This window comes from Gallinula chloropus (genome assembly GCF_964237585.1).
Source record: "Gallinula chloropus genome assembly, chromosome: 13".
Taxonomy (NCBI): domain Eukaryota; kingdom Metazoa; phylum Chordata; class Aves; order Gruiformes; family Rallidae; genus Gallinula; species Gallinula chloropus.
The window spans coordinates 20,019,708-20,034,954 of NC_140098.1; the positions used below are offsets into that span (position 1 = coordinate 20,019,708).

Below are 15,247 nucleotides of genomic sequence, written 5' to 3' on the forward strand. Positions count from 1 at the left end.
AACACTGGGAAGGAAAACCTCTGATAACGTTTTTGTCCCACACCTTGACCAGAAAGGGATTGTTTCCTGCTGGGATTTCTCAAGGGCTTTGCCTTGATGTAAGATAATGCCTGCATGGGGCTCCTGCTGCACATTCAGGTGTATTTTTCCATGGATACTTGGTATTAGGAAGCAGGTGTTGTGCCTCAGCTTTTTGGGAGATGGAGAGACGGAGGTGTGGCCTTCCAGGGGGCTCATCCTTCTTGCCTCCCATGCCACAATGCAGAATAACCTATAAAGCCACCTTGGCAGGTGTCCCCTGTTCACCTTCGTCACTTTGCCACTAATTGCAGCCTTCAGAGGCCTGGCTGGGAGCAGGTTGCCAGGAAATACAGGGATAGTGTCAGTGTTGCTTGACATCCCCTCCCCCACTCCCATCCTCCCCGCTTTCTCCATCAGTCTGATAAAGTCAGAAAAATCACAGGGCTGTCACCCAGCATGATCCCATCTCGTGGATGAAGCTGCCAGGAGAGGAGGGAGATAAGTCCATCATCTCCTGAGGGAAGCCAGAGAAAGGATCGATCGGCACAAGATCCTGCCTAGATCCACTATCTGCTGAACACCTGCCCTGGCCTGCCTGCCATTTCTTATGTGTTTGCCACTCTCAAGCATTGAGGTTAAATAGAAAACTTTCCCAAAATGGAAGCGAAGGTCTCTCTATTGCAGTGGGTTTTCTGTTGTAGGATGCCGAGAGCATCTTAAAAGGGATTTCAGGATCCCTGCAGTTTGTATGAGAACTTTAATTGTTATGTCTTAGAAAGTTCTGGGCTTTTTTCTTGCCAGCAAGTGCAACAAGCAGCAGCTAGACTGCCTGAAACACGGGTGTGTAGCTCTTAACCCCAGTCACAACTGGGAGAACTTAATATGCCCAGAAAATGCGCATACTGCTACCAAATTATATCTGCCACCCTTCAGTTAAACGAAGCACAGAGGTCACAAGCAGCCCAGGGCACTGAGATGTACCCTACAGACAGGAGATGTGTATCCACCCCTCAAAAACCGATGAGGTGGTAGATGGGGGCACTGACCTCCCGCACAATTCCAGGCTGAAGTGATGCTCATCTCCTGGGCATCGATCCCATTGCTCTCCACAGATGTGTAGGATCCATGAGCAAGACCCAGGCTTGACAGGAAGAGCTGATCTCGGGCGTTCCCAGGAATAAATAAGGCTAAAACAGTAGAACTGAATATTTTGGTTAGGTTCTCCTCCCAGGTGCTTCTTGGTTGGTCTCAAGGGCTGTGCTCTGCCCACAGCACCTCATTTCTCCTGAAATAGAGGGGCCCAGCTTTTTATTTCAGGACTCACAAAAACCTTGACTCAGTTTTCCTACCCGAGTAAAGTAATGATAAGGAGGGTAACACAAACAAACACGCTGCAGTGGGAATAAGCTGTTTGGCTTATCGTGGTACAGCAAGCAGCTGCTGTCAATCACGCTGTGACATTCCGGTTTCTGCCAAAAATCTTCTTCCCCTTGGATATGTTCTCAGCTGTAAATAGCTATAAGCACTTCTGATTAAGCCAAGAGAACCTAATTAGCAGGATTGTTTCCTGGAGTTTATGTCTTGTTGCATTCTGCAGGGATGTCACCTGGGTGTGAAGCTTAATGCCTTGGAACTAAGGGATGGTTCTGGTGGGTTTTAAGGGAGGGTTTTAGCTGCAGCCTGGATTGGTGGCCCACAAAGCTGGTACCTCCACGGCCATGCTGCAGGCTCACAGCTCACCTTACCACTGCGCTTTGCTTCTGGCTGTTTCCATTGCCAGTGGTGGATCTAGGACTCCATGGCTGATGCACAACACCACACCAGGGCTCAAATGTGTCTCAAAGCCATCAGCCACATGGGGACACACCGATTTTGGCCGTGTTTTCCATCAGTGAAGAGCAGCTGGGATGGCATCTGGCTGGTGCTGGAGCTGCAGTGTGGCCTGGCGCAGGTCATCCCTCCCACAGGAGGATGAGGATGGCCTGGGGAAAGTGCAGACTCCCTCTCCAAGGGGAAACAGGGGCTTTTAGGCCCAGCTTGCAGCTCTGCTCTATTCCTTTTGAGGCGTATTTAGCTCTGGGAAACCTGGCCAACCTGTGGGCTGAGGTACCAGTGTGATGGGCATGTAGGGAAAGGTGTAAGACCTGACTGAGCTTATATAAATTGGGGTGAACGGGGCAGGTATTGGGGTGCTTTGAGGGGTAAAGATTGCCAAAGGCATGCTGAGGGGATTACTTCTTCTGGGACTTCTCCCTCTGTGTTTGTCAAGAGGCAGGAGAAAGCCAAGATTGGTCAAATGCAGAAGTGGGCATGGATATAAAGCTCCTGCTGAGTTACTTTCACTGGGAGGTACCGTGCCTTACATCTCTCTTTCACAGTGGTCCCAGACCTCACAGGAATTCCCTGTCTGTGCAGGACAAGTTGTGGCTGGCTCAGGATATATAAAAATACACCAGTACCACCTTCTTAGCTTTTTCTTTCCACCAATAAATAGACCTTGCTGTGTCACATAGCCTTGAACTGTTCAGTTACATCACCAGCCCCCTCTTGCTTTTCTCAGACTATTTCGCTGACCACATGGGAGACTATGAAGACGTGTTGGCCTCACTGGAGACACTGAACCTCTCCATCCTGAAGGCAATGGACTACACCAAACGGGTGAGTGCTCCTTCCCATGCCTTGTGCTCCATGGGCTCAGTGCAAGTGTTAACAGAGTATCTCAATCCCAAGGTCATCGTCCTGGTCAGCAGCGTTGTCTCCTCGCTGTGGTATTGGTGCAGTAAGTGTATCATTGCAGCAACAGGATGACAGTGGATGTTTTTATGTGTTAAGAGCAAATGAATGTTGGGAAATCTTGGAGAGACTGAATCAAGGGGTCAGTGTGGTGGCATGGAGTGTCAGTGTGGGGTGACACGGAGGCTTTGTGGCCAAGCACCATGCCTTCTCAGCACCCTTCCTACAGCCCAGATGGACTGTGCCATGGCTTACGGTCTGCGTTGCCTGAAGCATGAAGATGCTCCAGTTGTCTTCAGACAACATGGCCTCTGGGTCTCTTCGGTGGGATTTTGATGCCTGAGTTCATGTAAGCATCACTGGGAGTGCTGTGGAAACACCCTGTTATAAACCTGCCATTACATACTGCTGTGCTAGGAACCAGAGGGCTGTGTGTTTGTCAGGCTGCAAAGGAAATCATAGAATGGCCAGGGCTGGAAGTGACCTCAAAGATCACAAAGTTCCAGGACCCTGCCATGGGCAGGGACACCTCTCACCAGACCAGGCTGCTCAAGGCCCCATCCAACCCAGCCCTGAACACCTCCAGGGAGGGGGCAGCCACCATTTCCCTGGGCACCCTGTGCCAGTGTCTCACCACCCTCATAGTGAAGAATTTCTTCCTAATAATCTAAATCTACCCCCTTCCAATTTAAAACCATTCCCCCTCATCCTATCAGTGGTGTATTTTATATGTGCAGGGTGCTTCCAGCTTCAGAAAACATCCACCATGTACCTTAACAATGCCATTTAATAATGGACTACTAGACAGTGGCACTGACCAAGAAGCATATTGAGGTTTATTTACAAATATCTAGAAAATCTGAGCTGATGTACCAGATAAACACCCCCCGCCCCCACCCCCCCGAGATGTTCTCCATTCATTTGGTATCTTACTGGGAGAAGAGATGTGTTTATAGAGCTCTTGTTCCCTGGAAACCTTTTTCCTGTCCAGTCCATACCACTTAATTAAGTAACTGGGCTGTGCTGGTGATGTTTATCACCTCGGGATAACCATCCTTCTCCCACTTCTACCTCTAACTGTACTGGCATCATTCCTATTGCGTGTTGTGATGGGAGAAAAGCAGCCACTGGTGGGCAGAGATGCAGCGTACTGAGGACTGAGCCCACAAGGGAGGTTTTTACTTCTTCCAGGCACCTGTAAGAGCTTCCTGATTCAACTCCAGTCCTCCTCTGAGTAATCCAAATTGAAATCTCTCTTCCATTTATCTTTGGAGGAGGAACACAAATTGTTCACCATTAAGGACTCAGTAATGATAAGAAGTTTTAGGAGTTTAGGATGGGAAACTGCAAGTTTGTCTCCCCTCTGGTTGCTGAGTAGAGACCCTGATTTCCTTGCTTTATCCAAATCCATCCTTTTTAATAGTGTGTGAGGAGGGCAGCATGGAAGGGGAAGCCACATCGATGTCTTGTCATAATAAATTGAAGGCAAAAGTTTCTGGCCAAGCGTTTGTGAATTTTTTATCAACCTATTATGAGGGGGTAAAAAAAAATCATAAGAACGGTAATAGCCCATTTTTTTCTAATTAAGTTGCTAAGTCTGTTCGTGTCTCATTTATATTCATTAGTAGCAAATTTCCTGGCAGTCAGATTTGCCAACTGTGTATTTTAAATACATGTTAACAGGCTACTACATAGCTCAGTAATTCACTCCAACCTGCTATTCCTGATGCTTTTCAAATGTGAGGTTATTCCATAATCACTAATTCCTCCCAGTGCTTTGCCAGAGGAGGGTGGCTTGTCCCCTGTTTACAAATTCGGGGTCTCAGTGTGCATGCACTACCTTGCATAAGAAACCTGCAGCATAAGCAGGATGGTTATTTGCAACCTCACTCCTCTGCCTTCATCAGAGCAGCATCTTTCTCCTTCCTTGACTCAGCAAGGCGTGTTGGGATTCACCTGCTTTAATGGTGATTTATTTACCTAAACCCAAGCTGGTCACCACCATCATGAGCTGGTAGAAGGAGCTGGGAAGATCCAAAGTGCTGGTGGCATCTTCCTCCTGTGCTTCTGAAGGATCTCAGATGCAGACATCTCCCTGCTGGATGGCTAAAGTGATGCCAAATCACCACCCCAATTATCAGCCCAGGGGGTGTGTTGCTCTTCACTGCCTGGCAAACTTTTGGCAAGTGAGCAAATGGAGCAAGACTGCTTTGCAGAGAGGAGCTGACACAGAGCATTTCATGAAGAACACGGTCTCCCTGCTGTGCTTTTGCGAACAAAGTGGTACAAACCTCGTGGATGAATTATTCAAGCACAGGCACTTCGGGCAGGTAAAGAACTGAAAGGGAAAAACACCCAAAACAAATGAACAAGCAAATCAAACCAGAAAATAAGCCTTTGTGGGAGGTAGAGAAACTCAAACTCATCTCCAGTGTTGAGGTAGGACAGGCTCCCAGCCAGCACCAGAAGCTTCTGAGTGCAAACCTTATTGTTTTTTTTGAGATCTGAGATTTTATCACTATATATATATTTTTTGAAGTTACTTGTTTACTAGACTAGGCGAAGTTTTAGTGTCAGGGTCACCAAAGCAGAGTGTCAGAAGAAGACGTCTGAACCAATAAAAGAACCTGGCTGGGATCTTCTCAGCCTGTTCCAGCCCATATGACTTCTATACCCCAGCCTGGAGGATGTCACTGGAGGTTTTTTCCTCCTTCAGGGTTGGGACCAGGCCTACAGGGTAAGGCTTCAGCCCCAGGGAAGACTGTCTGTCCCAGGACTGCAGAAGCCGGTGTGAGCTCCTGCGTGTCTGATGGGTCCCCCCATACTGTTCTCCTTATGCTCCATCTCCCTAACATGTGATGCTCCCAAGGGCCTCGTGCTGATGTCAGGAGGTGCAGGAGATACCCACATGCCAGTGTATCTTTGAAAACACAGAAGCTGATAGTGGGTTTGTGCCCTTTGCTGCTCCTGCCTGTCGTGGAGCCACTGCAGCTTTTCCCAGAGGCCCAGTCCTGCTTGGTGCCGGTGCCAGTTCCGAAGACACTCTGCTTGTGAGATGCTTCTCTGTGTTAAAAGAAGTGTTTCACCAGCTGGAGAAAGCTGTTGCTCATTTGAGAGTGCTCCTTATTCCCTCCCTCTCCCCTCTGTTAGAGCACTCGGTGCAGACAGCAAGTGAAGCTGCTGGTGTTGGCTCTCAGAGGAGAGGTGCCTGCGGACGAGAGGGGCTGGTGGGCCGTGGCATTTAATTGCTGTTTATATTTCTCACCTTAAAAGACAACTGATTATTCCTTGCTCACACAAAAGAGAAAGCAGCAATTATCTTGTGCTGGAGGAGCTCATAAAGTATCATCAGTAATTAGATTCGGTAGCGGAAGGTTTCGTGCTGCAAAACAAAATCTGTCATTGTAATTATTTTCCCACCCGGCGATGTCCGTGCTGCTTTGAAACGAGTGCCAGTGAGGGGGGGAGAGGGAAAGTTAACTGGGAAAGAAAGGATCTAGAAAAGCCTTGTTCCTGCCAGGCACAGCTCCCCCCACACCACACCAGGGCTGCTCCCGCTCCCTGCTTGTGCCAAGTCGGCGTTTTGCAGAACTGAGCACGAAAAGCATCAGCACAGCTGACCTTCCGCAGTGAGGCAGCCTTTAAAGGTGAAGTACTAAAACCCTTGAGGATGAAGCAGCTCAGATTTGAGGTCAAATCTCTCATTCCTGGAGAAGACCCCACTGGGTCCCAGAGGTGCTGGTAACTGTCCTTGGTGCACGCTCTATCCCAGGTGGAAGGAGATTGCTTGGAAAGTCCCAAATTGGAGCTAAACTAGCATGAATGAAACAGAGCTGATCCCTCTGGTGCTCACTGGCACAGCGCAGGGGAAAGGCTGTGCCCCTCTGCTTTGGTGTGGGCCAGGAATGGGGATGCTAACATATTAGGGGAGGGATTTGGAGTCCTGCTTCAGGGAGGAGTGAAGGGTGGCAGGAGGGATTGATGGAGCAAGCCTGAGGAGTTGCACGTGGCCCTGCACTGCTGTTGGTCTGGAGACAAGCAGAGGCAGGCCTGAAGGACGATGTTCCTCTCCTTGCTTGCTTGCTGCCAGCTCCACTGCCAGTCTCTCACTTGCCAAAATCCTTTTTTGTCCCGTTTAATGGCCCAGGAGTGGGAATATGACCGAGCGGTGACACATCACACACCCCCTGAGAGCCTTCTTGTGTCAGGGTGCCAAGCACCATGTGCATGCCTCATGGACAGCGACTGTACCCAAGCCACTCACAGGCACCATTCCCCCAGGAATCGTTATGCAGATGAGTGGATATGTAAATCATAAAGGGGAAACTGAGTGCACTGACCTTCTGTACCAGCTGCTGGTGCTCCCTGCAGCACTAGGGACCTCAGAGGTCTGGGCATACGGGTGACCTGCATACATCACTTGTGAGTTAAATTGTTCCTGCTGCAATTCACCCTTCTTGGCCTTGCATTGTGACAGTGACTAGGAGATGCTGTAGGACATGGTCTTCCTCTTCCTCCCTCCCATTTTTAAGGTGATTGCTTCTGGGATTAGATAAATTGTAATGTGAAGGGAACAGAGCCACCAGATTGCTGGGGTCTTGCCAAACAGCCCGAGAGCAGCTTTGAAGGAGCCACTGAAAGGAAAAGCAGGGACCAAGTCAGCACATAACCAGCTGGCACAGCCTTCAGCAGCTTGACCATCCCACGCCACTGCGTCTGTGGGGTCTTTTGAGCAGGTCCTGTTTGGAAAACAAAATCTGTACTTTCCTCACAAAGTTGAAATTAAATGTGCCTTAATTTAAGGTCTTGTGGATACTAAATACAGCTAATTAGGGACTTGTGTGAAGGGAAAGGCTAATTATAACCAGGGTGTTTAGAAGCAGGAGGCCACACTTTGTATCCAAGCCTGTTCCTTGCCTGCTCAGCAAGCGGACGGAGTGCTCAGATGTCATATGCCTTGATCCTCAGGTGACCTCAGGGATGGGCTGGGTAGCATGTGCATGGGCCAACAGTTCCCTGCCCTTCACATCCATGGGCTGCAATGGGAAATGGTGGGATCGTGTCGCAGTGAGATTTTCTAATAATGAGAAGAGGGAGGTCCTCTGTCACATTGCTTGGGAAGGCTCCGTGGTGGGAGCCTTCAGGACCAGGCAAGGCAAACATGAACTGGGAAGGGTCCAACACCAGGGTTTATAAAAGAAGGATTTTGTAGAAAGACTTTTAAAGCCCATGTGATGCTGTCGTCATGTTTTTTATCTGAACAGGTGTCTCATTTGGGTTTTTAGAGCTGCGCTGGGGAGGCTGAGGGTCTTTCATATGTTAATGCTTTCATTTATCAACTATGTAAGTGCCTGTTCTCTTCAGGTTTCTTCTACTGATTATGTGCCAGGCAATCAGTTTTGGGTCCCCGCTTTCAAAGGGATTTAAGAGTCGAGGCGAGGGAGGGGAAGGTCTGAGCCTTATTCTAATTATAAGAAAATACCTCCTGGAAGAAAACAGGCAATTATGAGCAACAAGTTTAAATCAAATGCTTGGAGGTTAGATCACGCCACATGGCTGGGTTTTAAAGGGGTGAGTGGGTGGAAGTTAACCTCTCTGCCATCCCAGGATGAAGTTTGACAGGGATGTTTCATGGACATGGCAATAGGGATGTTGTTGGGTTAGGGTTTTTTAACTGGAGGAAAAGAGTGGGTGACACAGATTTGGCTTTGGTTTCCATTTGATAAAGCTCCTGGGTTTGGTGCCATCACTCTGTGGGCGCGCTTCGGTGGTGGTTGGAGTTAATAAAAGTTGGAGGAGCTGTTGACAGCCCTGAGCATGGGAAATGTCAGCCAGTTTGGCCGGTCTCACTGAAAATCCATGCTGGAAAACCTCGTTGGTCAGTCTCTAACACAGCAAGGCAAAGCTGTGGTGGTGTCTCAGAGGGGTGGGGGGCTGTCTCTTTGTCTGTGGGTGGCACACAATCATTTATATTTTACATCCTGTCATCCTAACGAGCTTAAGTGACCTTTAAAAATGCCAGCACAGGAGCTTTGAGATGCTCAACAACATAAAAAAATCACCTTTTTCAGTTGTTTGATACTAGATCAGCACAGCCATCAGAGACAGCTTTAGGCATCAGTTTGCTGTGCCTGATGCTTGATGCTGGTGTGCCCAGTCCAAGCATGAAACAGCATCAAAATCCCAGCTGTGATTTGCACAGGTAACACATCCCAAGGGGATCTGTGCCAGAAGCACCCGGCTACCCGTTTGCAGCAACAGATTTCAAGGCCAGCCAGCTGGGGGTGTAGCAAAGGGAAAGATGCCTTTTTCTTCCTCTGGTGCTTTGGTGGCCACTGTGCTCATTCCCCAGCCAAGGCTTGCCAGAAAACCCCTCTGCAGCAGGGTAGCCTCTGCGATGCCAAAGTCTTTCTGGTCTTGAACTAATGGATGAGCTGGATGGAAAAGAGCAGGCTTGGAGGTGCAGCCCTCTGAGAGCTCCTGGCATGAAGCAGCTTCACTGAGCAGCAATTATTATATTATCTCCATAAATATTTTAACTTCTCAAGCAAAGCAAGGAGGAACTGACTCTTCAGGGTGGAGTTAATAAGACCAAACCTCATTAAATCTCCCTAGAACAGACTGACAAATGTTTTAATAAGATGGTGGGAAGGGTTCCTTTGGAGCTGGTTGTCTTAATGACTTGTTTTTGCAACGCCAAGACATTTGCTAGAGGACAGCTTGAGGGACTGCTGAAAAGCCTCTGAGCAGAGAGGCTCCTGAGAGCAAATGTCACAGCTGGGTTGGCAATGAACAGAGATGGTTAAGGGGGGGACCCCACCATTGTTTCAATTTCACAGCTATTGGACTTACTGATCTGCCAAAAAGCATCAGATCTTCTCAGACACCCCAGTATTCCTCTGCTCTGGCTGGTGCAGCTTTGTACCCAACATCCATCCATCCATCCGTCCGTCCGTCCGTCCATCCATCCATCCATCCATCCATCCATCCATCCATCCATCGCCCCTCGATGCAGGGAGTTAGGCTGATTTAAATGAATATGGAACTCCTCATATTGTTTCTCCTAAAGCTGAATGCAGATGATGGGCTACAGAAAGGTCACAAACCCCAAACTAACTGCACATCCTCTCACAGCCTTCTTCCAGCACCAGGAGCCAGTCTGGGATCGGACAGCACCCAGCATAGCCAATCTCACTGGATTCCCCCCCACACATTATTGGGGAATTACTGCATCTTTGCAGTGTGATAGTGCTTGGAGCAGCAGTGGAGGGTCTCAGGGCACAGGGACCCAGGTGCAGCCCCCAGCTCCAGCTGGGAGCCCGCCCTGTGCTCGCATCCAGCCCCCACGCTCAGCAGGGAAAATCATGTCCCAGAAAAACCAGTGCTCTTAATTAAAAGAATAATCCAATCAGGCACTCGAAGGAGCGTGCACAGCTCCGTGTTCCACAGTGGCAGCTCCCAGAGGTCTGCAGGTCTGTTATTAGATACACGAGGAGGGACATAGCCCCCAGCCCCTGGGAAGAACAGCCACCCCCTGCCAAGGCAGCAATCAGATCCTCAGTGCTGGCAATCAGAGCAGGGCTGGGCGTGAGAGTTAATCAAACCCAACTGTAATTAGAGCAGAGCCTGCTCCAGTGCCTGATTAATATATTTTCGCCTTCATTATGGGCAGGCGGCTGGTTGCAGGCAGGGGTGGGCAGGAGGGGAGCAGCTACTGGGGACTGGGTTGGGAAGGGGGGAAATCACAAATTTCAAATCACAAATGCAATTATATGCCTTTGCCAGGGAGATTTATCGATTTAATATGCCCACCTCAGCCAGAGGGTGGACAGAGGAGGATGTATTAAATAATAACATAATTGCCTGGGTGAAGGGGCAGATTTGGCCCAGTATGGGGCTCTTTCCCAAGCAGAAGAAGATGAAGGGTGAGGTACCTTGGGAGTCAGTTTAATACACTCTCTGTACAGGCTTGTTCAGATGGGACATGTCTGTGTGGGTATGTATAACGTGATGCTTGGAAAGACTACACACACATACATATATATGTGTGTGTGTGTGTGTGTGTATATATATATAGTGTATATTGCACGTTCTGAGCAGGTTGTATAGTTCTAGGGAGTATTCATGACTGCATTCAGGTTTTTTTCCCCAATCCAAATGCTCAACAAATGTTTTCACATCACTCCCTTGGCTCTCTTGCTGTTTATTTGTCTCTTGGTGGTGCTTGTGCCTCCCATGGAGGGGGCCTGGTGTGGTGCTCCACCAGCTGCTGCATCCTTGGTCCCAGGCTGCCTGTCCATCCCTCTCCCTGCCTGCACAGGGTGAGGGAAAGCTGGGCAGGACTTGGCAGGAGCATGGTGGCACCCATGTCCCAGTCCAAAAAGCCCAGCAGCAACCCCTCTGTAGCCGACAGCCTGCCCAGGGAGGCTGTGAGGTCTCATGACACATTACCTGCTGCTCCAAGGGGAGCATGGTCCTGCCTGGAAAAAGGCTTCTATGTGCTCCTATGTGCATCCCAGTGCTTCCTCCTCATGCAGCACTGGTCCAGCCCACAGAGCCCCATGGCTGGTACCATCCCCATTTGAACAGTGCCCTGCGATGGGCTGTGCTGGGGAAGGAGCAGAGCAGCATGTTGATCCCTGCTCTCCTCACATTGCCCTCCCTGCCACCCAAGGATGCTGCAGGAGAGCAGGAGCACAGCTCGTTGCATGGCAGTCTGGCATGCTCAGCCCATCATGCACGTGCTGCAAAAGCACCACAGCTGTGATGGGGAGGGGAGTGAGGTTCTGTATGAGAGAGCGCTACCCTAGCTGTGCACCCAAGAAGCCATCAAGAATCTGATGCTCCCCTACCAAATTAGGGGTGAGAAATCAGCTCTGTGACCAGTTCCCCCCCAAAGTGTTTTTCTTCAGCTTGTTCTTCTTTTATGATTTAAAATGGGAGATAAAGGCCCTCTGGGTTCTTGTGGAGCTGCTCTACCAGAAGACAATTCACTTTTCTCAGCTTGGGATGGTCGTGCTGTGCTGCTACATGCTCAGATTACTGGTGGTGCTGGGACTGGTTTGCTCATTGCCAGTGGTGTGTGGGATGCTGGGAGCATCTGTCTCTGTCTTGTGGCACCAAAATGTCTGTGAGCCCTGGAAGAATCCTGTTCCAGGAGCTGCTGGCACATGGGGACGGCCACGTGCTGTCCCAGCGTGATGGGCTGCAGGGACTCTGGGAGAAAGTGATGCTGGTGAGTTTGGGCTGAGAGGAGCCTTCTCTTTCCTGCGATTTCTTTTACCTCTGACACGGTGTGGTTGGCTTCAGCCAGAGCTGGTGTGGCCTGGCTGGGCTGATCTTGGTTCCACTGGGACCAGTTGGGCCGGTGCTGGGTCCCACCAGCAGTTGGGGTGCTTGGTGTCACCGAGCTCCCTCTCTGCCCTGGCAGGTGTATGAGAGCGGCAGCAACGTGGACCAGTTTGTGACCCGCTTCCTGCTGAAGGAGACGGCGAACCAGACCCAGTCACTGCTGAGCTCCGTGGAGAGTGCCGTGGACGCCATCGACGAGCAAACCAACCCCAGCAGGTCTGCAGCAGGGTCTCCTCTCCTCCCCTCTGCTGCCTGGATGATTTCAGAGGGGGGTTGTGGAGGGAGAGGTGGAGGATGCCATATATGCAGTGCTGGGGAGGTGGAGTGGTGCTGTGGGGGCAGCCCGTGGCTGTGTCTTGGGCTGTGCAAGGGACAGCCTGCAGCTTCCCATGCTGGGGCTGCTGTCCCTCCTGCCTGGGCTGGGCACCTGTGGGTGAAGGCCTCTGCAGAGGCAAAGGGTTCTGATACACTGGAAACCAGTACCACCAGCTTCGGGCCCCATGTGGAGGGGACCATCCCCCTCCCTGCAGCCCAGCACATCCTCCCAAGCTTGCAGAAGACAGGGGAGATGGTTTCAAGATTTCTCAAGTGCTGCCAGGGCTAAAATATAAAGGGTACCCAGTAGCATAACCCAAACCTCAGCACAGCCCCACACACACACCCTGGGTGTCACAGTGTCACTTGTCTCCCCTGAGTAACCCCATCACCAGCTGTAACCAGGACAGGTTGCCACGGAAACCGTTCATCAGAAGCTCATGAAGCAAATCCCTCTCCTGCCACACCTGCAGCCCAGGAGGCCACGGGATGCTCAGGGGAATGCTTTGGCTTCCCCAAGCCAGGGACAGGCAGAGGCGGGTGTGGACCATGGAAGGAGAAACTCCCAGGTCCCTGCTGAGATGCCGTGGGGGCTGATGTGCCCAAATGCTTCATCTGAGCCAGGGCTTGGCGTTTTGGGTTTTAACATCAGCCACAGTTGCATCTCACACAGGCAGGCTGGTGCCCCAGGAGCTGCTGCTGCCTGGGACAGAATGAGCTCCTGGTCAGCTCTGGTGACACCTCACCAGCTTTCCTAGGAGGGATGCTCTGGGTTTCATTGCCCCACATTGCTTTCTGTTCATCATTTTGGAAGGAAACCACTGGCCTGTGGCAAACCCTGTACAAAACACATGGAAAAAGTAAGAGCTCCTAGGAAACAATGAGGAGGAAACAAGCCCAACATCAGATGGAGCAATTAGAGCCCACGGAAGACTTTGCTGGCTTTTATTTGCTGCCATGTGGGCCCAGTTGATAATGAGGAGTATTGTAGTTGTTTTCTCCTGGCAATAATAGTCCCCAAAAACCCTCTAAAAACTCTACCAAAAAAAAAAAATGCTCTCATGCATCCAGATGAAGACAAAGAGGTGGCCTAAAAAGCACCAAAACAAAGGGCTGTAAAAAGGAGTGCAAGGACCCGCTCCAAGCCCGCTGCACCTCATTAAACTGTGATTAAAAAGAACCCCCTGTCTGTTCTTGCCTAATTTCCTGCCTATTGACAGGGGATTACTCAGCTCTGGCCGTGGGATTATTACAGAGCCACAGCAATGGGGATGTTCTCACCACCTTTATCGCTGCTCTCGCTTTCTAATCTTGGAGATGCTTTTTGGGACCAGCTCCTCATGTCCCTGTGCACATGTTCAGGTCCACACCAGCTGATTTGGGGCAGGGGGTGGGCAGGGGCAACAGCAGCCTAGACATTGCTCCCTTGGCACAGGAGATCTGGCTGATATTGCCCCAGATAGGCAGACAGCCCAGCTCCTGCATGTCAGAGGGGGCTGGGTGCCTGGTGAGGGACAGGAGGGCAGGGATAGTGCTGGCCAGTGGTGTGTCCATTGGCCCCCATGTTCTCAGAGGGACATCCATCAGCAGGCAGCCAGCATGGAAGGAAATGCTGTAAACCCTTTGGACATCTCCCTCTGTGCCTCAGGCTTCCCATTGGTCAGGGAAGAAGGAAAGAGAGGGTCATCAAACCCCATCCCACCCTGCACGATGGCGGCTGCAGAGCCTTGTGGGGACAGCAGGTCTGAGCATCCTCTCTGGCTTGAGATGCATGAGGGCCCTGGGGTTGCCACCGAGAAGCTGTGGCTGTTGGGACCCATGGCCAGGCTGCCAGGGGGGCAGCCCCTGCTCTTGGATGTGTGGGGGGCTCATGTGCTGCCCATGCAGCAGCAGTTCACATGTATGGGCACCAAACCCATCCCACTGCAAAACCAGCCCTGCCAAAGTGCAGTTGCCTGGCTGGGCACAGCCACCCAACGTGGTGGGTGTCCATCTAGGGGAGGAAAAGTCCCCGGGGGCTGCAGGAGGTGCTGAGGGGGCTGCTGCTGTGTTTTATCAACAGGAGAGAAGCGGGATGGCTGTTGGGAGCAGCCCACCACCACTGCTCTAATCCTGACCTGCTCCCTGCGTGATGCTGAAGGATGGGACAGGAGGGGAGCTCGTGCTGCAGGGGCCCAGCGTGGGCAGTGCTGCTCTCTGAGGGGTTGGATCCATCAGCCAGCACACGGCATGCTGTACATGCCTGGCTCTGCCCCCCCTGACAGCCTGTACGCTCTCTGGTTGCAGGCACTACCCCAGCAAGGGTGGCCATGGTCTGATGGACCCCTGGTATGACAGCCCTGTGCCCAGCTACTCTCCCACCAGCCGGATGGTCCCCAGGGAGCACGGGAAGAGCTTCCAGACAGGTAAGCGATGGCTGCTTCCAGCCTGGCATGGCATGGAGAAGGGCACTGTGGTCTCAGCAGCAGGGCTGAAGCGATGCTCCATCTCCCTGGGGCTCTCAGGGGTGCCCATGGGTGCCTCATGCTCCATCACTGCCTCCTGGCTCTGAGCAGGTTCCCCAGACGCCAAGGCAGAGGGGCTGGAGGGGCAGATCAACAGGCTGGCTGAGCTGATCGGCAGGCTCGAGGACAAGGTAAGGGACAGGGTTTCTAGCTGTGGAGCTGTCCCTTGGGTGTCCCCCAGCCCCACCACCTCCCAGTCCTGGCTGGGTGACCAAGAGGCGGGCATGGCCATCCCTGTACCGTACTGTGCCATGCCTGGGCTGGCTTCCCAGTGGTGTTGGGGGTGTAATGCCTGATAGTGGCTGTTGAACGTGGAACGAGTA

General features: G+C 51.3%; 1 protein-coding gene across 1 annotated transcript in view; it reads left to right on the plus strand.

Moving 5' to 3' along the window:
- Nucleotides 1–15,247, plus strand: part of NECAB2 (N-terminal EF-hand calcium binding protein 2) — a gene marked incomplete at both ends in the record, with an annotated part of 74,006 nt that overhangs the window by 56,882 nt on the left and 1,877 nt on the right. Inside the window, 4 exons of the mRNA XM_084270256.1 lie at nt 2,582–2,679; nt 12,185–12,321; nt 14,707–14,825; nt 14,976–15,055. Of these exons, the coding sequence (XP_084126382.1) occupies nt 2,582–2,679; nt 12,185–12,321; nt 14,707–14,825; nt 14,976–15,055 (434 nt within the window). The remainder of the gene's footprint in view (nt 1–2,581; nt 2,680–12,184; nt 12,322–14,706; nt 14,826–14,975; nt 15,056–15,247) is intronic.